This window comes from Equus quagga, chromosome 8 (genome assembly GCF_021613505.1).
Source record: "Equus quagga isolate Etosha38 chromosome 8, UCLA_HA_Equagga_1.0, whole genome shotgun sequence".
Classification (NCBI taxonomy): Eukaryota; Metazoa; Chordata; class Mammalia; order Perissodactyla; family Equidae; genus Equus; species Equus quagga.
The window spans coordinates 40,735,822-40,758,587 of NC_060274.1; the positions used below are offsets into that span (position 1 = coordinate 40,735,822).

Genomic DNA, 22,766 nt, shown 5'->3' on the forward strand with positions numbered 1-22,766 from the left:
AGCCCAACGCAGGGCGGCGGGTCCTCACTGGTCAGGGCACACGGCCCAGCCAGGCTCCACTTAGACACTGTGCCTGAGCCTGCTCAGCACTTGTCTGTCCGCACACACTGTGCAGGCCCAGTGCCCGGGCTCGGTGGGACCGCAGCCGTGGAGCAGGGTTAGCCCCAGAAGACACGCCCAAGTCACAGAGCCCCAGCCTCCTCCCGTCCCAGCTCCTGGACACAGGACCCCGCCCGCTGACGGCCCATCTGCCGCCCGCTGCAGGTGGGGAGCACCGAGGTACCTTTTGTGTCCTCGTCCTCTATGGTGGTGTGGGTGCTGTCAGATGACTCCTGGGGAGACATGGGAAGACAGCGGATCAGGAAGTGGCCTCTGCCCCGAGCCTGCTCCGATGGGCTGCTGGAGGTCTCCTCCCGAGGCCACAGGGTCCCAGCCTCAGAAACTCCAGTGATCACCCATCCCCAGGGCTTGGCCGCCCATGTCCCCAGCAGCAGAGGGCGAGAGCTTCACCTTCTCCCAACTAGACCTGCCCAAGGTAAAGACTCCGTATGTGCAGACAACTCTCTTTAACAAGAGAGGAACAGTTTTTGAAATTCCAAGACTCTGGGTGAAGCGAAAGGCACCCACTTTCCATTTCTGCAGACAGGGCAGGAAGTGTCCAGTAGGCCCCCAGAACCTCGGCCAGGCACCGGCAGAGGACAGCTGCACCCACTCCTCCTTCCCTAGAAGGGGGCCATCTGCCCTCCCAGGCCTGGACCATCCAGCCTGGACCATCCAGCCAGGCCCAGCTTCACCTCTCAGGGCTGGCCTGAGAGGGGTAAGAGGCGGTACCAGCACCTGCAGCCCCATGCTTGGCTTGCCTTTCAGATAAAAAAAACCAGGTGCCATCCACCAGGTGTCATAGAGTTCTCAGGAGGCTTGCTTGCTCCTCAGAAGGTATACCTTAACAGGGTCCCCGAGGGACCCCCTCCAGCCCCCTGAATGGACACACTGCTCTGGGCCCTGGGCCAGAGATGGGGGCTCTGCACGTTATCAGGGCTCACACCACGGCCCCGGAAGATTGTGCAGAGGCCCCTCACAGGGAAAACAGGACCCTCACTCCAGACACAGGATCTAAGGAACACCCATCCCTGGCCACAAGGTGGAGGGGATGCCCAGGCCCTTCCTTGCACCTTGAGTCTGGGTGGACTGAGAGGCACTGGCCGGCGGTGCCCCTGGTTCCAGCCCATGGCTAGGTTGTGTGAGGTCCAGGCCCAGATGGGAGTCTGGCTGCAGGCCTGGGAGTGGGTGGGGCGGTGCTGGTCCTAGAAACACAGCTTGGTCCCTGCCTCTCCCCTCCAAACTTTCAGAGAGCCAGCCCCTTCCCTGGCCCCAGGGTGAAGATGCCAATGTGATGGGAGCTGACGCCAGAGCAGAGAAGAGCAGCAGAGGAGCAGGAAGCGCTGGGGGCCGGGTGGCTGGCAGAGGTGAGCAACAGATGAGGTCACGGGGTCTGTGCTGCTCCCCTCCTCCCCGCCCACACTCAGGGGTGTGCTGGGCAGCCCATACCAGCCCTTCACCCTGGGACCCTCTGAAGTGGGCCCTGCACTCAGCTACTCCTGGCTATCCTGGGCCTGGCCAATGCCAGGGCATGATGGAGAGGGCAGAGGACAACTAGGAGGGTCCTGAGAAGTGGACCCTGCTCCGGACATCAAGGAGCCCCAGCTTCCGTGTCCCACAGTGGACTTGGTACAACCATGCTTCCGAGGGCAGCGCCTGGGGCCTTTCCCCAAGGGAGCAGCCCCTGGACCTGTGGGGCCCTGCCCTGCCTTGGGAGAGGTCACTGCCCCCCACTCTTGGCACAAATGCTTCCCAAGGGTCTATGTCCCAGACCCTCCCCAGGCCGGGGGTCTGCCTTCTGCCTGAGCAGAAGCTCCCGGGAGGGGGATGAGGAGAGGGCAGTACCTTTATCCCGTCCACTGGGTTATGAATGACGGTGCTTTGAGGCTCCTACAGAAGAAGGAAGCAGAGGAGGAAAGAGGGAAGTGAGAAGAGCAGAGCAGAGGCCCCTCAGCAGGAGCCAGGGAGAGGGAAGAGGGTGGGAGCAGAGCGGGATGCAGGGAGCAGATGACCAGCAGGGAGCAGAGCAGCTGGGACAGCAACCTGGGTAGGGACCATGTGGTTGGAACAAGCAGATCTGCCCAGGCCACGGGCACCTGCCAAGAAAGGGTGATGGAGAGCCCGGGGCCAAGGGCAGCTATGAGAAGCAGCACGCCGGGAGCCCTGCCTCGTGCTCTCCCCACCCATGGCTGCCTGGACCCTCTGCCCCAGCACGGTGGGGGCACAGGATTGAAGATGTCATGGGAGTAGGGTGGCACATGGGATGGATGGGGTCCAAGACAGGGCTGGCTGCAGGCCGGCATGTGGGACCCTCCCATCCTGGGGCAAGGCTGCCCCCACGTGCTGGATGGCCATTTGGCAAGGCCAGCCTCCCCATGGACAGTCTGGGACTGGTTCCAGAAGTGGGGCCTGGGGCCCATGGAGACACCAAACACGCCTCCAGCAAACTCAGAACCTATGGACCAGCAAACCCCAACCTCTGGGGATGGCCTGCTCTACATGGGCCACCCTGGGCACACAGCACCCCGGGCAGGAGGACCTGTGCCCACCAGCCACAACTCTGAACCAGCAGCTGTGGGATTTCCCTGGACAGGACCCCTCAAGCAAGGGTCAGAGCCAGCGGGTCTCTCTGAACTCGAGTCTGCCCACCCCACCCCAGTGGGAACCCCTGAGCCCCTCCCTCTGGGCACCACAGGCCAGCACAGCCATGGAGGTGCATCTTCCCACACCCGCCTCGGGGCCTGCAGGACATGGACTCTGACAGGAAACCGCCCTGGCTGCTGCTGGGCAGTCACCAGGGAAACCAACAAGGAGCCTCTGTCTCCCTTCAGATCACTGGGTGGGCTCAGAAGCTAAGCCCAGGCCCTGGGGAGAAACGAAAGCCCCCACCTCCCAGATGGCGTGTCCCTGCAGCACCCAGGAGGGGCTCCCCCAGGCTGCTCCCCCTGCACTGCCGGCCTGGCCTGGGCTCTGGGTCTGCCTGCTGAGGGTGGAGGAGCTGAGGGTGGCACCCTGGGTCCTGGGTCTTGGCCTCACGAACCCCATGAAGGCCTCTCACTGCTGGCCCACAAGTCAGCATGGGCAGGGTGGGGGTGGTGGGCCTGTCCCCTGCACCCAGGGGCTCCCCAGTGCAGCCCCACACCTGCCTGAACAGGGGTCAGCCCTCACCCCACACCTGAGGGGCAGAGGGACTGGAGGGGCCAAGCGTCATCCATCAAAGACAGGCTTGGGGCCGGACCCCACCTTCACCCCAGGCCTCGAGACAGGCGGCCCCCCCACAGCCAGGGTGCAGGAGGGCCAGGAAGCAGGGCACTGAGGGGCTCAGTACCAGGGCGGCTGGGGGAAGCGTCCCCTTTGGGCTGGTGGCAGCTGCACTGTTTTTGGTGCTATTCGTCTGGGGCTGCGGAGAGAAGAAGGGGAGCCATTAGGAGGAGAATGGGGGGACTACACCCTTTCCTGGGCCCCAGTGTTGGGGAGGGGCCAGCAGGAGCTCGGGGATGGGGCAAAGCTGCAGGCTCCAGACCCCAGGCCCCCAGCCTCACCTTGACTCCGTCTGCTTTCTTGTTGAGTAGACTCTTGGCTGCTGCAGTGGGAGGAAACAGGCATTATGAGTGAGGGGCTCTGGCCGCTGCAGCCCATGGCCCTCGGCATGAGGCAGCCCGAGCTTCAAGGCGCTGCGGCTGTGACCTCTATCCCAAGAGCGAGCCAGCAGGCAGCCCAAGGTCCTGAGGCAGAGGTGGCTTTTCTGCCTAGCAGGGGACAGAGTGAGTCTGTGCCCAGTTCTGAGCAGGGCCATCCTGGGAGAAGCCTGTGGGGGGGGGCCCAGCCAGGGCTGCCCGAGGACCCTTGTTCCCAGGACAGGCCCTTTCCCCAACCGTCCTCCACGACTCCGGAGGACACTAAGATTTCTCCTCCCACCTGGGACCCTTGGCTTCCGGAAAGCATGCAAGCTCTGCTAAGAGGAAAGCAGGGCACTGCCCCACCCTCCATGGGAACATGGGACAGACGGGGCACGAGGTTGGGCGGTGGGCAGCCCTCCATAATTCTCCATGTGCTCAGGCAAGGGTGGGTGGGCCGCAGCTGGCCACCAATATAGGGAGGAGCTTGTCCCAGTCTCAGGTGCCTGCTCTTGGCCTCCTAGTCCCCTCCCTTGGCCAACAGGACTCAGAGCTCTGCCCCCATGGCCAAGCCCTGGGCTGTGCCTCTTGGCTCAGAGCACCCAAGGGGCAGCCTCTCTCTCCCTCCTGAACCGCCAGGCAGCCCTGGCCTTCAGGTCACTTCTTGGCCTTGCTCTGGCATGCTGGCTGGGGCCAACACAGGCCTCTGCCCACAAGCTCCAGAGGACCCTGGGCTCTGAGTATAGTCAGCAGAATGACACATGTGAGGGAGGGTACAAAGGGCCACCCGCATCTGAGCCTCCCATCGTCCCTCCACCCAGGCCCAGCAGACACCCGTCTCACCCCAGCACTCCCTGGATGAGGTCAGGGTGGGCCTGGCTCTGCCTCCCCCTCGACTGCCAACCTGCCTGCCTTTCCATCGGAGGCCCTGACCTGCCACCCCCCCAGAGTCCCTCGGCACCCCAGCACCTGTGCCCTCCATAGCAGTTACATTTAATCACAGAACTGCAAAAAAAAAAAAAAAAAAAAAAGAAGAAAACCGAAGTCAGCTTACCTTACAGAAAAGGAAAGGTGAGGAAGGGAGGAGAGAGAGTGAGGAAGGAAGAGAGAGAAAACAAGATTTGTGTGGGTTCAGGCAGCTCCAGTCTGCAGCCCAGGACTCACAGCCAGTCCTGCCTGGCGGCCCGCCCGCACCCTTGAGCCAAGCAGTGCCCCAGGGGGCCTGGTACAGTTAGAGAAGCAGGGAGGGGTAGAGTCCCTCACCTCAGGCCCAAGGCCGGGAAGGCTCGGGGCACAGCCCCGACTGCTGGCTCCAAAGGCTCCCGCTGGCCAGCCCTGAAGCCGAGTCCGCCTGCTCGGAGAGACCAAGCCGGGACCCTTTCCTGCCAGGAACATCCCCGGAGGCTGCTGACTCGGGCCGGCACAGGGGCCAGACAGCACACTTAGACCCAGAAAGACCCAGTGGTTCTCAAAGTGGGGTCCCCCATCAGCAGCATCAGCATCAGCCGGCCCGCCCCAGACCTCCTGAGGAAGAAACTTGGGGGTGGCCTTGGCATTTGTTCACCAAGCCCTCCAGGGGATCCCAACGCTGCTTCAGTTTGAGAACCACTGGTGAGAGTCCCCAGTGCAGGACCAAGCTGGGTCCCAGGCTGCTGGGCGGCTGCCTGCTGCCCACCTTCCACCGTGCCCTCCAGCTTCTGCGTGGGGACATGGGTGGCTGCAGTCAGCATAGGGCCCTGCGGGGCTGTCCAAGCACCGCCACACTGGGCTGGGTTTCGGTTCCCAGCCTTCCTTCCACACAGACCCGTCAATTCTCTCAAAAGTTTCCCTCCCAGGTTCCACGGGGCAGAGTTCAACCAGAAGCCTGACTCCCGGCCCATCCCTCTCGACCAGTGGGCCTCACCCCATGAGAAGCATCTCAGGATCCCAGCGAGCGTAGGCCATCCCTTCCCTCGCTCCCCAGGCCTGCCCCCCCTGCATTTCATCCTCCCAAGGGCGAGGCCCCGCCTGGTGAGGCCGGACACAGGACCATGCCCTGACGCCCTGGCAGCCCTCCCGCAAGGGTATCCCAGGACCAGAAATGCCATCTTCTTGTCCCAGGTCCCACTGCAGGGTCTGTGAAAAATCTCCCCTGGTGGCAGCTACAATGTCCTTCCCTGTAACTCACCACAGAGGGACAGGCCAACCTGCAGCCTCGCTCCTGATCAGCAGAGCCCCTCACCTCTTGGTTCCTGTCCCCACCTCTGGCACACAGGGAGAGCCCCACCTCCCCCACAGTGGGAGTTGTGCTGAGTGAGGTCTCTAGGGACCCTGCCAGTGCTGGCCGGCCAGCTTGCGACACAGCCAGGAGACGGGTTCCGCCCAGGGGCCTGGAGGAAAGAGGGATCCAGCCCCTCTTGAAGGCGCTTGAGCGGGAGCTGAGTAGGCAGCACACTGACCCCCATCCCCCAATTTAGGACTGGCGGTTTGGGGAGAGTCAACCCCACAGCCCTGCAGCCTTGGCCAGCACTGCCCTCAGCTGGCCCTGAGGCAGAACCAACGCAAGCCAGTGCTGGTCTGAAGGGTCCGGCCGGGGCCGCCCGGCACCCTCAGCGGAGATGCAGTCGGCTCTGCCCAGTCTTCCGCTGGGTCAGGCCCTGGGCGGAGGCGGACAGAGACCCAGGGACAGTCCTGGGTCTTAAGAAGGTCCCCTTCAGTCCCTGAGTCTACCAAAACTGCATTCCAGACCGTGCTACTTGAAGCAGGAACAGTTCTGCTCCCTGACAAAGGTCCCTCTGGGGACTCAGATGGCCACCACGGTGGCTCAGGCTCCGGGCAGCCCTGCTGCAGACACTTGTCCTTTTAGTCAATTCCCAAACACTCCTCCTCAGGAACCTCTTTTAACCACACCCTGCGCATGTCTGGGCACAGCACGGACGCATGGCCGGACCCCTCCTGAGCACAGCTCCTGGCTGCCGCGTTTCCTGGAAATTCCCATCTCTGTCCTGGACCAACTCCAGAATCCCGTCCATACTGGGGAGCCTCCTTTGGGTTTTCTTAAGTGAAACGCATTAATACACAGCAGGAGCCAAGGTGGACCGAGTAGGCACAGGTGCCCCAGACCCTTGGGAGACAAGCAGAGACCCTCTGCCCCACCCCACTTCACCAGGCATCATCAGGGCCCGGCCATCGTTGCTACCCCACAGCTCGCCCTGAGTCTCCTCTCGATGAAGGCCAAGTGGGACCTGATCAGGGTGCTTTGATGAACTGCAACATCTCTACAAGGACCCCCGGTCTTCTGCTAGCTGAGGGGTGCTCTCCCCAGAGGCCGTCATCCATGGAGCAGTGATGGCCTTGGAACTGAGACCCCCATCTGCTATGCCTGTTGGGTCTGGCGCGGCCAGCTGAGGTGGGCTCACCTAGCAGGGGGGTCCCTCAGCCCATAGGGCCCAGCCTTTGCCTCATCCCCTAGCTGGTCACCCAGGGACAGCCATGCTGGGCTCTGTCCACATGCACTGACCACCCCCCAGGACAGAGTGGCTCTTGGCTCCCAGGGCAGAGCCGCACATGCACGTGGCCTCATGCACCGTCGCCCCACATCCACTTGCAGGCAGGCGGGCATTGCAGGCAGGAGCCCCGGGCAGAGAGCGGCTCAGAGGTGCCTGCCTCACTCACTGTCCCTGGGCAAGAGGGTTCGCCAGGAGCCCCTAGTCTCACCGTTCCCTGACCCCCTGCCCCTCCTTGCCCTCAGGTGCTCCAGAAAGCCCTGTAATGTGAAGCTGATTCAGGACGACCCTTGGGGTCTGCCTGCTGGACATGTCCACTGGACTCACAGGAGGGGCACAGACCCTCCTCCCTGAGGATGGTCCTGCCCTGACACCCCAGGAGGAGGAGGCCAGGAACGCTGAGGTTCTCTGGTTGGGTGGGCAGAGCTGTGCACCCTGTGCGGTCTAGGGTGGACATGCAGGAAAAAAAGGGTCTGGGCTTGGGAGGGTCTGGGCTGTGCCCTGTCCCAAGCTGATGCTTGAGGCCCCAGCAGGAAATGCAGGGTTTCGCTGAGGCCCTGCAGCTCTGGGGAGCGCCAGGGTCGGCCCTCAGCTGTGGCTGGCTCTGCCCACCTAAAGTTGCATTACCCTTGGCTCAAGCTGGGGCCTTGGGCCCACTAGGAGGTCTTGGGGTCTGCTAGCCATCACGGGGTCTGACCGAGGTCAGAGGTGGGAGTGAGGGAGCTGGCCTGGGCCTCCGGGGAGGTCTGCCCCTCACGGCCCACAGGAGCAGGTTGGCAGAACCAGCCTCTCCACTCACAGATTTAGGATGAGGTGAAGGGGGCCTTGTCAAAGAACCAAGAGGAGGCCTTAAGTCATTCTCAGGGCGGCTGAGGCCCCGGTCCTGGGGCTCGCAGGGTAGACATGCACGTGTGGAACCCAGCACAGACCACTGGCTCTGTGCCAGCGACGGGGAGCGCCAAGCGGGTCCCTGGGGTGGGTGTGGGCCAGGCCACGAGTGGATGGGGGTGGCGAGTAGGCTCTCTTGGTCAGAGTCTCTGCCTCCATGCCCTTCTCCCCAGGATCCCCCACTCAGGATTGGGACCCCCAGAAGCAGCTCCAAAGCTTCCTATGGGTGGTGAAGGTCATTGTAAACAGGGGTCATGATGGACAAGTGGGGAGAAAGCCTCAGAGAGCAAAGGACTCTGACCAGAGGGGTCTCCTGATCCCAGACTCAGGGACTAGGAATGGAGGGGTTCAGTCAAATGCATGTGGGCAAGGTGCAGTTTAGGGGTCACCTACCCAGCCCCTCCTTTACTAGGTGGGGCCTGAGGCCAATAGTACAGTGGGGGTTGCCTCCCTGCCCTTGGGGTGGGCCCTGCGGGGCACGTCCTCGGCGGGAGCGGGGGCTCCCGGGGCCTCTAGGGCAGCTCTCGAGGCCCGGCCGGCGGCCACGTGCAGCGAGGGGAGCCGCATGCCGACAGGCGGGACCTTGGTCAACAACAGCTACCTTGTTCCACCAGCCCCATGGTGGTGCCGGAGGCCGCGGCGGACACTGTGGCCGGAGCGGTGGTCTGTCTGCCCACTGTTAGCACCGGGTTAGAGACGAGGGAGGGGCAGACACAGACGCGGGGTGGGTGAGGTAAGGGAAGAGAAGAGACAAAGGAAGCAGAAGAAGATTAGAGTCAAGGTTTAGGTGACGGATGGTTCCAGAACCCCTTTCACAGGAGAGTGAAAACAAGATGGAGACCGATTGACAATTGAAAGCATTCGCCTCCTTTCTCCTTAGAAAACCCCAGCAGGGCTTCTCAGCGCCCAGCCAGGCGTGCAGACAGGACAGGTCCTATTAGCATTGGTGTGACAGCATGCCCCCTATCCCGGCAGCACAGTATCACAGCAAGAGTAACAGGATGGGGGTGCCGGATGCAAACGAACAAGAGGACGGACCACAGACGCTCCCGCACCAGTGTCGCAGGCGACAGACAAGCCACAGGACAGCAAGTGGGCGGCCAGCCCCACTCGGGTGACGCTGTCCCCGGTAGGCCTGCCAGGGCTGCTGGCTTCGGGGCTGCTGACAGACCCCCCCGGAGCGGCCGCACGCCCCCAGCCCTGCCCACCCTCAGTGACGGGGCGGGCGGCCGCCAGCGTGTCTGGAGCGCAGCAGAGAGGTCCTGGCGCCTCACACCTCCACACAAAGTGGGGGCTCAGAGGATTCAGGACAACGGGGCCACAGAGGTGCTGACCACACCTGACAGACACACGGAGCAGGGGCCGGGCGGGCAGCACGGACACTGGGGCATCAGGCGAGGACACAGAGATCCAACACGTAGGGACAGGGGCTAGTGCCGGGGGCCCTCCGGGAGCCAGTGGGGGCGGACTCTGGGTGTTGCCCCTCAGAGGGGGCCCGGCCAGGTAGCCCAGGCCTTCTCTGTGGCCCAGGGTCTCGGAGGGCAGGAGAGGGGCCAGCGGGTAAGAAAGGGCGGGCGCTGGCGGCAGGTTCTTCGGGAGCCTTTCCGCCGCAGGCCTGCTCTTCCTGGAGAAGGCTGTTCTCACCTGAGAAATTTCGCGTGGCCAGCATGGTGGTGAGGATGGCGCCCTGGGGAGAAAACGCACAGCTGAGGCCAGGACCGTCGGCCAGCCAGGAGACCCACCCGGCCCTCAGCTTGTGGGCGCCTGGCACAGCTCAGGTCACGGCCTTGCAGAGAGGTGAGAATTCTGCAAACTCACGAGCTGCACGAGACAAGCCACTACTTCCAGAAAAAAACAGTGACACGTCCTGGGCTCTAAAGTGCCAACCAACCACGCCAGTCCCCATGGCTCCTTAGGGGGTCTGCCTCTCCCCACAGCCCCTCCTCTCCTTGACCAGGACGTCCACATGCGCCCTTGGCCCAGAGCACTGAGGGGGCCTGCACCACGGATGCGCTTTGGGGAGACCAGCAGGGGGCCCCGGGCCAGGCCTGGGCACTTGCCCTCAGCTCAGACCAGCCTTTAGGGAAAATGGGCCTGGCGCCAGATGGCTTCTGTCAGGTGCGCCTCCCTGTCCAGGGCCCACCTCCCTCCCACAGTCCCTCTGCCCACCTCCCTCGCACTAAGGCTGCTGTTCTTACCAAACCTGCCCAGGTCAGAAGCTTCCCAACTCGCTCACACTAAAGAGAGCGTGACCAACCAGAGGGCGCCCCAGGTATGGAGTCCCGGGCATGGGTAGCTGAGGAGGGGCCCGCTCTGCACCTGGAGACCAGGCCCATGTCTGGGGCCCCGTCGGTGGTGTTCCCAAGCTGGGACTAAGTCCACCTGACTTGTCTGGTCTGGGATGGTGCCTGGTTCCCCTACAGCCTCCGGTCCCCAGGCCTGCCAGACCCCTCCAGCCGCTCGCAGGGAGGGGCCCTCCAGGGGACAGGCAGCTCCGTGCGCTGTGAGGCCCAAGGGGCTGGGCGCCGGGGGCATCTCACCTTGAGCTTCCTCCGGGCGTTGAACTTTTTCAGGCACTCCACAGTCTCCTGCCTATGCATCATGGAGGCCACCGTGGAGCGTTGCTGTGGGGAGAGGGGCTGTCACTCGCTGTGAGGAGCCCGAGAGGCGTCAGCTTTGACCCCGAGGGGCTCGAAAGAGAGGGTCAAGGGGAGGCTCAGGCAGCAGGGCTCAGGCAGCCGGGGCCCTCATGTCAAGAGCCACCAGCCACCCACTGCAGGGTGAGGCCACTTGTCCCCTGTGCCTGCCTGTCCCCCAAACCTTCCACCCCCGTCCTTCCCCCCACCACTCATGCTCCCTGCCCGCCTGTCCCTTCACACACAGGACTGGGTGTCCTCTACCCAAGGAGCGCCTCTCCTCCCAGGGACTGAACCTTGCAAACCCACCAGCGTGTCCCAAGCCACAGCCCAAGCAGCACCCAGGAAACCAGGGGACCAGTTGGGAGCAAGGACAAGACCCCAGGATCAACCCGCAGGGTGGTCCACGGCCAAGGCAACTTACGCAGACCCACGGGTGCTTCAGCGCCTCGTGCGCTGTGATGCGCTTGGCAGGGTTGATGGTCAACATCTGGTTGATGAGGTTTTTGGCTTCAGGAGTGACCGTGTCCCACTCAGGGGATGGGAACTAGAAGAGGAAACAACACATAGCAGAGCCTGAAGCCCCCTCCTCAGGCAGGAGCCGGACTTCCCAAGGGGTCTCATCCCAGCCAGACTCTGAGATGCAGGTGGTGTCACCCATTCCCTGTCTCAGGGTCAGGAGGGGTCCCTCACTCACGTCGTAGGCGCCGGCCTTGATCTGCTGGTACAGCTTGTGCTGGTCCTCATCCCAGAAGGGCGGGTAGCCCACAAGCAGGATGTACAGGATCACCCCTGGGGAGGGCCAAGGGCATGGGCTCATGTTGCCACCCCCATCCTACAGCCTGTGCCCAGGCCGCCACTCCCTGCACTGCCCCCACCCCACAGCCCCCGCAGCCCAGCCCAAGCCAGTCCCCGCGTCCCATGGAGCGCACAAGCACAGCCACACATCAGTGGGTGGACACTGCCACATGACGTCAACTGTGTGATCCCAGGGGGTCAGCTGCCTCACTCTGGCACTTAATAGCTATGGGACCCTCAGCCAGTTCCTTGGCCTCGGCTAAGATGGGGGTTCCTCCTGAAGCCAGTGAACCCCACGAGGACACTGGGGTCCTCAAGCGTCCCCTTGCAGCCAGCGTCAATGTGTCAATATTTGGACACCCTCATGTTAGCAGAATGGCATAAACAATGCCCTCATCTCTGCCACACTCTCACCCCACTTCACAGGGGAGGCCCGAAGCCAGCACCCGCCACTGCGAAAGCCCCCTGCCAAAGGAAGCAGTCCTGCCAGGGTGGTCTGCGTGGCCCCCACCCCTCCATCTGGGCACCTGCTGCTCCTTCTGGCCCAGACCTCTCTGCTGAGCACAGGGCGGGCACTGGGGTGGTGGGCATCTCAGCAACAGCCAGGGACAGGTTAGCAATTCTAGTCTGGGCTGGGAGAGGGCTCCTGGCTGGGAGGCAGCCCAGGGGTGGGTCTGACACAGGGCAAGTGCAGTGGGGCTCCCTCCACCACTCCCCTCGGCGTCCCCCTGCCCTGCACACTGTCCTCACCACATGCCCAGATGTCCACCGGCTTGCCATATGCCTCCTTACGCAGGACCTCTGGGGACAGGTAGCCCGGTGTGCCAGCAAACCCTAGTGAGAGGAAAAAGGGGGGTATGAGGGGCGGGGGGGGGGGGCGCGGCTGACACCTCCCACCGTCCTGCCAGTCAGACACTCACCAAACCAGGCCTGCTGGTCCCCCTGCACCTCGATAGCCAGGCCGAAGTCTGCCAGCTTCACCGCGGCCCCTTTGCACTTGCTGGCCAGGAGCAGGTTCTCGGGCTGCAGGTAAGGCAACTGGCTGAGGGCGAGTGGTTTACATCCAGGGATGTCACGGGAGGGAGGGGGGCAAAACTGAGGCTCATAGATCTGAGCTCCCACCACGTGGGTGTTCCTCCAGCACGCCAACACCCTGTGGGCCCCCTCGTCTTTGGCACACCCTAGAGTCCCGGGACCCTGGGCCTGCACCCCACAGCCCATCCCCCCTCCTAGGGCAAGGACAGGAGCCCTAGCCTTGAAAAGGGAAGCTGGCTCTCAAAGTGCAAGCTCGGATCCCTCACACCCATCAACAATGAACCTGGGGGCGTTGGGACCCAAACTGAGCGCACCCTACAAGCCCTGGCAGGCCACGCAGGAGGGAAGGAGAGGAGGGAAGCCCCCCCTCTCCCCCTGTCTGGTTGCTCAGAGACATGGTGGAGGGGCTGCCTGCTGGGGGGCTCAGACATTTCCTGCTGAATGGCGACCCCTAAAGGGCAAAGAGGGACGACCAAGGGCCCCCACAGCATGGGCATTGCAGGACACCCACCTACCAAGTCCCAAGAGCTGGGTGCAAGGCGCCTGCTCTGACCACACGCCTGTCCAGCACCCACAGCTGGGAATGGCTCCCCCCCCCCCCCCACGCCTCCCTGCCTTAGGGAGCAGCGCCCTTGCTCAAGTTGGAAGGACATTCGCCCCCTGTCCTGCTGGAGCACCAAGAAGGCTGCTGTCCCCTGACTGGAGACATTTGGCCCTGAGGGCCCATGGGTACAGTTCCTGTACACTGGGCACCTACCATCCCAGCCTGTCCCACCGGCCTCATCACCTCCCAGCGGTCAGCACTCAGAGCTCGCAGGTGCTGGACTTCCTCGTCCCTGACTGCCAGGGGACTCCCCCCACCCTCGGCTCCCTCACCAGGCTGCCCTCTTGACAGGCAGGCTGGCTAAGACCACACTGCCACTTTAGTGCCACCAGGAAAGACAAACGCCACCAGCAAACCATGTTAACACTGCTGGCAAACCTGCGGTGCCAGAATGCAGCGAGCGGCCCTTAGAGGCGATGAAGTATGCCAGGCCCACGTGGCAGAAACCAGAGCTGCTCCCAGCCCACACCGCTGGCCGATGAGGCCCCGCCCCCAAGGTGACGCACGCTGGGGACGCGACCCTGCCCACCCAGCATGGCCTGGAGGGCCCTGAACATCTTGATTTTGCCAAAGTGAGTGGGAAGGGGGACCCCAACCTCCCCGGTGCACCCCACATCACCAAGTCTGACATGGTATGGGCGGGGAAAGCAACTGGGGGCAGGACCTGATCTCTGCAGACCAGAGGCCCCGCCCCAGAGGAGACGAGCCCTCACTCCAGCCCCAGAGGAGGAGCTCAGGAGCCGTGGGGAGCTGGGTGGGCGGGCTGGGCTCCACCCTGGGATGGCGCCACCCCCCCAACCTTGGACGACAGCAAACCCACCACGGGACGCTCCCAGGGGCTGTCTCAGTCATGACGATGGGTCCTTTCTAGAGTGCGGCCCCCCACACCGTTGGGGCGGGGGGTGGGGGAGGGAGGACAGACTCCTTTTTTCTTTTTGTCTTTTTCAACTAGGATTCTGACCCCCTCATCATACCTATGAATCTTGGGGTCCAGGAACAAGGTGGAGACATGTACCCATTCCTCTGTGGCCCCTCCTCCCAAAGGCCCTGAGTGAAGCCATTCAGACAAGACACGGTGACATAGGGCAGGACCTATGGGACAGGTGGACAGAGGAGGCAGGCCTGGCTGGCAGGTAAAAGGACAAGAACCACACAGGATGTGCAGAGCAAGCGGGAACACGTGAAGGACACAGGAGAGGATTCTGTGTGATACCATCCCAGAGCAGCCCCACAAAGATCAGCTCACACACACCCCTCCATGGCCCAGGGAAGGCGTGACCCCACTCAGCATGAGCACCCATGGGAAGAAATGGTCTCAAGGGCCACCAAAGGATCTCGCAGCAGGGATGAAAGGCCCAGGGTTCCCTCTCCAGAGAAGAAACTGACCCAAACCCAGCCTTGGAGAAAGCTGGCATCAAAGAAAGGAGGAGATTAGGAGGAAGGAAAGAAGGAGAGAGGGGGAGAGAGAGAAGGAGAGAGGAGGAGGGGGAGAAGGGGGAGGAGAAGGGGGGAGGAGAAAGAGGAGGGAAGGAGGGGAGGAGGGGAGGAGGAAGGAAGTGGAGGAGGAGGAGGTGGTGGAGGGAGGAGGGAAGGGGAGGAAGAGGAGATGAAGGAGGGAGGAGGAGTGAGTGTTGCTGTTCCTCCTGAGGGCCCTCCCTCCACACTGTGCCCCAGGGGTGACAAAGCTTCTTTTGAATAGTCTGCAGCCACTTTACCCAGAGCAGAGCCAAGGGCCACAGAGACTCGGAGAAAGGGCTGGAAGTTTTCAAAAGCCACTGAGCCTGGCCCCTCTCCCCCTGTTCCCAAGGCATCAGCCCCACCTACACACACATCACCTGTGTCCCGCCTGCCAGGTCTGCATCTCAACCAGAGCCCAGAAAGTGAGACCACAAGTGGACATGTGCTAATAGGCTAATTTTTGACAACTGCCCCCTCTCAGCCCTGGAGCCTAGAGGTGTTGGGAGGATGCGCACACACACAGCCATGCGTGCACGCACGCACACACACACACACACAGGCTTTCATGTGCACACACGTGCAGGCTCTCACACGTGCTCACACATGCATGCACACACATACACACATGCACATGTCCCCCCATGTATACAGCATCTCCTGGTGCTTGCACTGCCCCCCTCAGGGCCCCCTTTTACATGACATGCAGGTACAGACAACAGAGACCTGGCACAGAGCAGGGTAGGGGACTCACCTTGAGGTCCCTGTGGACGACCCCCATTTGGTGGCAATGGAGAACCGCCTCCAGGATCTGCTGGATGCAGTGACTGCGGCAAACAGCAGGCGCATTAGTGCGAGTGGCCCTGAGGGGTGGGCGGAGGTGCAGGACTGGGGTGCTATGTGGTACTGGGGTGGGGTCCCCAGCCTGGCAGGGGCCACAGGGAAGCAGGGAATCAAGGTGCTGCCTGTCACCCCAGAGAGGAGATGCTGGCCAGAGGGGCACCTCTGGGGCCCCTTTCTCACCCCCACAGGTCAGCACAAGGCACGGCCAGGCCCCTCTGCACCCCCAGCCCCACCCACCCCTCTGGTCAGGCCCGTGGAAGTGACACTCATAAGAAACATCCCTGTTCTGGTGCGTCCCTCCCCAGGCTCATGCTGGTCAAGCCTGACCCTAAGCCAGGTGCCCTGGGAGGGAGGCCAGGGCTGAGCTCACACCCTGCAAGGCTGGCTGGGAAGAGGGGGCAGGCAGGGAAAGGATAGAGGTGAAATGGCAAGGGGGAGAGGGCAGTCGGGTGCTGCGGTGTGGGGGTGATGCCCCGGGCACTGGGGCCTTGCTCTGTTCTGGGGCATTGCTGATGCTTCAGCCACCAGTCCCTTCTGACTGGAGCATGTGTTATTTAATTCTAACAAACTGAAACGTCCACACTGGCTGCTGGCTGCAACGCTGGACAGCTCAGCTCCATAGCACCCTGGGGGCCCGGGAGCTCTCCTGGCGAGTGGGCAGCCTGGCACTGCCTGGGACCCGGAGCCAGGGGCTTCTTTGCAGGTCAAGAAGTCCCAGGTCTTCCAGGGTATGACTTACTGGAGGGAAGGTCCGGGCTGCCCCCAGGCACCTCCAACCCCTCTGCTTCAGCAAGGTCCCCTGCACATCAGACCCAGATGCCCCTAGTCCCGGCACACATGAGACCTTGTGGCCCCAGGTGTCCAGTTTCCAGCTGTCCCCAGAGCCAGGCACAGGCCCCTTGGGATCCTACACCACCCCTGCAGCCGTGGCAGCTGCAGGAGACCAGAGGCCACAGGCCACCTGGAGCCCACCACCTAGGATCTTGGTCACGGCCCTTCTGGGCTGGGGCGAGGGAGAGACAGGCAGGTTCCTTCAGATCTCCTGCCACAGCTGGACCCTGTGGGGTGACTGAGGGTCAGCTGGAGGGGGCCCCTGCTTTCCTAACGGTAAACTCAGAGAGGGGGTGATGAACCAGCCCTCTTCCTTAAATAGCTCTGGCCACGTCTGGAGACCATCACCCACTGCAACAACAGTAAACTAAGCACACCCTGCGGACCTAGACCTCAGCACATCCTAACAATCTTGGATTCCCAAGGTCTGCGGGGGTCAGAGGAGCCTGGCCCAATCCTTCGTGAGATAGCCCCTCCCAGTCCCTCCCCTCCCATGCCACCAAGGGCTGGAACCACAGCCCTCACGACGAGCTGGGCTCTCCTGTCCCCTGTCCTGGGCTTTCCTGTCCTGTGCCCTGGGCTCTTCTGCCTGACCGGCTCCCAGCGCCTCCCTCCCTACCTCTGCCCCTCCCGTAACACCCTCATCTTTCTGGAACCGTCCTTCTTGATCCTCATCCCTGCCCCAACCCCACGTCCAGCCACTGCCAGCCCCCGTTCCTGCAGACACGGGCTCAGTCCCCACCACGGGCTGACCCACCAGAAGCAGCTCGTCCAGGGGCCTTATACCAGTGGGCAGAGCTCAGCTGTGGGGTCTGGGAAGCTCTCGAGGGCCCCTCTTCCGAGGTGAGGACAGCTGGGCAGAGGTGGAGGCCACACATTGGGGATGTTGGTCTCCCATCTCCACTCACAGACCCAGAGCCCTGGAGAGGAGTGCTGGATCCGTCAGCGCTCACTCATGCAGTGATGCCCGCACACAACAGCACCCCACATGGGGGCCTGCCTGACCCTCCAGCGGACCAGCCCCTGCATGCACTGCTGCAGCCAGACCCTGATTCTGCCCTGGGGTCTGCGTCCATGTGCCCAACTGGGGACTCTGCCACCCCCACGGAACCCCTGCCCCTTGCCCAGGGCATCAGCGGCCTTAACAGCCCACAAGCTGGCATTTCCTGTGCCTCCAGCTGCTCTTGGCCAGCCCCAGAGTGACCTGGCTCCAACCTTGACCTGCTGAGACTGCTGCCAATCTGGGTTGAGCTTAGGGTCAAGCCCGACTTCTATCTTCCCCTGGAGGACGCCTTCTGGAGTCTGTGTTGGGCATGCCCAGTGGCCACATTCTCCATGTGGGTGTGTGGGCAGCTTCCGTCTCTGCACTGGACTGTGGCCTCTGTGACCACAGGCACATGTCAGTTCTTTCCTCTCCATGTGTCCTCAACCCTTGCCATGTAGGGAGATGTTCCCCAAACGTTTGGTGGACCCACAAATCCATCTGCCGTGGCACCGATGGATCCATCGGCTTGGATGGGTGTGGGCTGCGCCCCTGCCCTCCTCCATGTCCCCTCCTGGGGCTGCAGGGCCCAATCAGCACCAGAGATGCAGTGACTGCACCTGCGGAGTCAGCAGCTGGCCTACATCTCTCCACAGCATCTTGGGACTTGGCCTGCATGGCTGAAACGAAGCTCTACAACTCTGCAGACAGACCCTGTCCCCTCGTCCCACAGGCCCTGCTCAAGGCACTCATGGTCACCCAGATGGAGAAGTGTGTTGGCAGGACACAGACTTTTGCTGGCTCTGCCCCCAGTGCTCACAAACGAGCTGCCAAGCAAACCAGTTTCCCCGAGAGAAAAGTGCTGGTCTGTTTCTCGGCCCCATTCTTCACAGCGTCGCAGGTCGACATGGGAGTGGCCTCTGCAGGCTGCAGACCAGGTGGACACGACACCCTGTCTGGAAAGCAGCCCATCGGGGACCTCTGGAGACCCCTCCCAGGCCCTTCCTGGTCTCCATCTGAGACCTCGGCCTGGAGGACATGAGGCCAGGTCCTGCCTGCCCTTTGCCCTCTGTTCGCATGGTACCATTCTCCTTGTGAGGCTTTTTTTCATGCTCTGAACAATTTAGAAAGTCACTTTTGTGGTCAGAATTGCTCCCAAGGGGCATTCCAGTTGCAGGCCGGCTCTTGCACGTTATTCTCGCGGTCTGGGCTCTGACGCCACCTCAGGTGTGCTCCTCCCCTCCTCCGCCACCTCCGCCCTGGCACGCCAGCATTCTTACGGGCCCCTTTAACCATCTCTCATGAACCATATTGCTCTTTAGGATTTTGAAAAATGGATTCTAAGTATTTTGAACTTTGCTTTCCCAGGTTTGAAAAAAGACCCCTCAGTTTCCCCACAAACTCTAAAATAAACATCCCACTCCCTCTGAAGAGGAATCTCAGCCTTCTCGGTTAGAAAGGAGTTCGGAAAAGCAACCCCCGCCTGGCTTCCTCTTGCTCTAGAGACACAGTTCGCCAGACTCCCAGCTCTGAGCAGTGCGGCCCCGGGCAGCCCCGGGAACGGTCGCTGATGCACTTGGCGAGGGCGGCGCCCACCTCCCTGGGTCTAGCCGATGGTCTTGGGCTCCTGCCTCAGCACCGCTGACCCCTGCCAGCGGGGGTCCCCCCGCAGAAACGTGGTTGACTCCACTGCTCTCCCAGGAGGGGCTTTCTTGCCCCTGCCTTCACCTGGTCCGCCACAGTTCCAGACGATGCCAGTGGGTGACCGCCCACGTGGGAGTCCACATGGGACTCAGGCTCTCTTGCCCAAAGATGAAGCACCAGCACAACGGTCAAATACAAGATGTCTCCAACTCCATCCAGGGACCAGGACTCCGGGGAAAAGAGGCAGCCTGGGGCACGGGTTTTACCAGTGGGGCCAGCTAGAGGGGGCTCCCCAAGACCGCCCCTCATTCCCTCTCTCCTCCTCACAGTCTATGAGCAAGGCAGAGTTTGTGAGTGGATCGAGACGTTTGTGGGTAGGGCCCCGGCTCAGAGTCCCCATCTCTTCTGGGCCAGTTCCAAGGGGCCCCAAACTCCAGGGGAGCCCTCCTCAACAGGTCTCCAGGAGGGGGTCAGGACGCCTGCCGTCCGAGGAGGGCAGGAGGGATCCCCAGGAGTGGAGAGGTGGGGCCAGGGGCAGGAGGAAGCGTCGGAGAAGAGGAGGCCAGGAGGCAGGCAGGAGGGGCAGGTGGGCAAGGCAGGAGCTCCAAGGCCGCAGGAGTTGGGGGCTGTGGTTGGATGTGGGCACACGGGCACAGCAGAAAGGCACTGTGGGGAGGCAGAGGGGCCCAGGGGCTCCAAGCCAAGGGGGAGCTGCTGAGGACCAAGGAGCCTGGGCAGGATGTTCCAGGCAGGGGAACAGAGAACAGTGAACGCAAAGAACCTCCCTGGGGTGCCAGGTGGTGCTGGAGGCAGGTATGGAAGGCAGCCCTTCACGTCCTGAGCGAGAGTCCAGTCCAGGCGCTGTCCTGACTGTGGGCCATGGGCTTGGATCTGGGGCAGCCCCCCAGGACCCTTCCCTCCTGACCTGGCTTGCATCTGTGAGCCCCAGAGTGCCCCCTGCCCTGGCAGGTGCCATGACGCTTGGCCTTCCCAGCAGGCAGGCACCACACTCAGGACACTCCCACCAGAGCACTGCAGAGCGGAAGGGGTGGCTGCCTTTCACTTTCTACTTTCCTTGTAAGTGAAATTAAAAGGGCATCTTCCCGCTTGTGAAGGGGACAGGCCACTCCCAGTTTGTTGTGCAAAATCAGTCCTTCCTCAAGGACCCTCAGAAAATCAGCTGTGGCCCTGCGCCATCCCGTAGTGTCCAGAGGGACAGCCACGGCCCCGCCCCCCTCCAGCCCACCCAGCTCGAAGGCCAGGCCCCACCCCACCTCCAGCTGCCCCACCCTGGGGGGGGGGGTCCAGGTGGCACCAGGACCCACTCACACCTTTTCACAGGGACTCAGGCAGTCACTGACAGGTAAGGTTGCCTGTGGGTGCAGAAGCAAGTCACAAAAAGCTACTTTAAAAAGTAATATTCATTTTCCTTGATTAGAAAAGTAATACATATTCATTAAAGGAAAGTTTAAAAATAGACAAAGAAGATAAAAAAGTTAAAAGGCATCTAAGACTCCACCGCCTAGAGAGGGCCACTGTCAGTCTTTCTCTTTTTCAAATGTGTGTCTCCTTGTGCTGGGCGGGCAGGGAGTCACCACCCTCAGCGCTCTCCGAGCTGAGATGTACTGTCAGGGGTGACATTCCTGTCACGGATCAGGGTGGCATCTGGTCTACGAGCATGGACCACAGCAGGCCATGGGTGGCCTACCTTTCCAGGGAGGGGGCCTCTGCCATCTCCCAGCAGCCACGAAGCAGAGGGCATTTCTGAGGCCATTGGTCCCCTTCATCCCCCAGCGAGGACTGACCCCAGCAGGAAGGGCTGCCCAGGGGTGCCCATTGTGGGCTATAGTCAGTCATCCAAGGGAGGGGCAGGAAGAGGCCCACGACCACACTCTGCTCTCCCCTACCAGCCATGCAAGGAGAGCACCCCTCCGTGGGCCAGTTGCCACTCCAGGGGAGACCGAGCAGGCCTGGCCCCTCCCTGACCTGGGCCACACCTCCGTGCTGTGCTAGTTAAGGACAAAAAATTGCCTCCTGCTCCTTCGATCTGCTCAGAGAGCTCCCAGCAGGGCTGGGTGGGGCCGGAGGCTGGGCTGACACCTCCACCCAGCTGACCATCTGCCCGGGCCACTTTAAGGACAATGCGCACAGGAGCAGACGTGGGCCAGAGGGGCAGGAGTGGGGCTGAGTGAGGGAAGGGTGGGCGGGAGAAGTTGGGGCAGGATGGTATGAGGGCTCCACACCCACCTGGCATCCGCTTCACTGTAGTACTCTCTCGCCACAATGTCCTCAAAGAGTTCCCCACCAGTGACCCTGTGGGAAAAGCACACAGAGTTCACGGATTCTGGAGACCGCTGTCACCTCCATCTCCACCACCGCCATCACCCCCATCTCCACCACCTCCTGCATGTCATCACCATCACCACCATCTGCACCTCCACAACCATCAACACCACCACCACCATCACCATCTCAACAACCATCCCCACCACCACCATCTCCATCTTAATCACCTCCTGCTTGTCATCACCATCACTTCCACCATTTCCACCTCCACAACCATCAACACTACCATCTCCATCTCTGCCACCTCCTACATATCACCGCCACCTCCATCTCCACCACCACCACCTCTGCCCTATCGCCATTGTCACCTAGGACTGACAGCTTACCAAGTGCTTACTCACATATGGCAGCATTCAACATTTTAGTCCACACCCGCTCCGTGATGTTGGCACTCTTATGCTCATAAAACTGAGCTGCAATGATCTCAGTGACCTGCCCAGAGTGGGCAGCACAAGACTTTGACCCAGGCCTCAGCAGTGTTACCCAGGCCTGTGCCTCTAATTCTAGGCCTGAGAAGATCTGGTTTCCCCTCCTCAAACCTGCCAGGACCAGAGATGCGGCACCCACACAGAGTAGAGGGGACAGAAGAGATGATGCCCGGATCTGGCCTTCCTGGTGGGTGATATTGCGAAGTGTCGGAACTCCCATTTCCAGGAGAAAAGTGGGATCTCTGTCTACACACTGTCTTGCCAGGTCTTCCTGCCCAGTGAGTGGCCTTCGGGCCCTACGGTCAGGATAGACCCTCAGGGCAGGAGCCACTGCCTGGAGGGCCTCTGGGAACCCAGAAAGGATTGGGGCTGCCCAGGGTTCCCCGGCTGGGAAATGTGGATGTGGACAAGAAGATGAAGGAAACAGGGTGAGGGGCAGATGCACAGGGCAGCAGGGAGGTGCCCCACTTCACACGCTCTGGGTCCGCCGGAAGCCTCCATCTAGAGCTTTCCCACCCCTGCTGTGGTCCAGAGTCTCCTCATGTCTTGGGGGACCACATCTCCTTTCAGCACCCTAGCCCCATGTGCGGTGGTCTCTCCATTTGCATTTCAGTTCCCATTAGCTCTCGAAGGTGGGGCTTAGGTTGGCCTCATTTTTGTGCCCAGAACCCAGGGCTGCGCTGGCACATGGCAGGGGTGACCAAAGGCATGGGCACTGCTCAACTGGTGGCCCTGGTGTAGGCAGGCTCTCTCTTAGTGTTGGAGAAAAACAAAAACGAGGAAGTGTTGTGTGTTAACACACCCCACACTCCAGGGTAGATACTTGCCATGCCACTGGACCTTCCAACAACTCCAGAAGTGAGGAGCTTTTAGGGTCCCACTTTGCCATGAGAGGAGGCTGAGGCTCACAGTAGGTGACTACCCAAGGGAGGCAGTGGCTCATGTGCATGTGTGCACATGTGTGCCTGTGTATGCACACATGCCTATGTGCACACCTGTGTGTGTGTGTGTGTGTGTGTGTGTAGCATGATGAAATTCTAGGTGCCTATGTGCACATCTGTGCGTGTGTGTGTGT

The 22,766-nt window shown here is 61.8% G+C and overlaps 1 protein-coding gene across 17 annotated transcripts in view; it reads right to left on the reverse strand.

Annotated features, from left to right (window-relative positions):
- CAMK2B (calcium/calmodulin dependent protein kinase II beta) overlaps positions 1–22,766 on the reverse strand; it is a 91,927-nt gene that overhangs the window by 11,013 nt on the left and 58,148 nt on the right. For 5 of the 17 annotated variants that reach the window (XR_006889778.1, XR_006889779.1, XR_006889777.1 and 2 more), the window contains exons 5-17: positions 21,165–21,230; positions 15,372–15,444; positions 12,444–12,546; positions 12,274–12,357; positions 11,423–11,517; positions 11,150–11,272; positions 10,630–10,713; positions 9,734–9,776; positions 8,691–8,765; positions 3,642–3,682; positions 3,428–3,499; positions 1,945–1,989; positions 284–332 (exon numbers count right to left, since the gene is read on the reverse strand). Coding sequence is in view for 14 of the 17 variants with exons in the window: in XM_046669746.1 (XP_046525702.1) it covers positions 284–332; positions 1,945–1,989; positions 3,428–3,499; positions 3,642–3,682; positions 8,691–8,765; positions 9,734–9,776; positions 10,630–10,713; positions 11,150–11,272; positions 11,423–11,517; positions 12,274–12,357; positions 12,444–12,546; positions 15,372–15,444; positions 21,165–21,230 (953 nt within the window). In the remaining 3 variants the exon portion in view is untranslated. The remainder of the gene's footprint in view (positions 1–283; positions 333–1,944; positions 1,990–3,427; positions 3,500–3,641; positions 3,683–8,690; positions 8,766–9,733; positions 9,777–10,629; positions 10,714–11,149; positions 11,273–11,422; positions 11,518–12,273; positions 12,358–12,443; positions 12,547–15,371; positions 15,445–21,164; positions 21,231–22,766) is intronic. The other 12 variants (XM_046669747.1, XM_046669756.1, XM_046669748.1 and 9 more) reach the window with 7 other exon arrangements.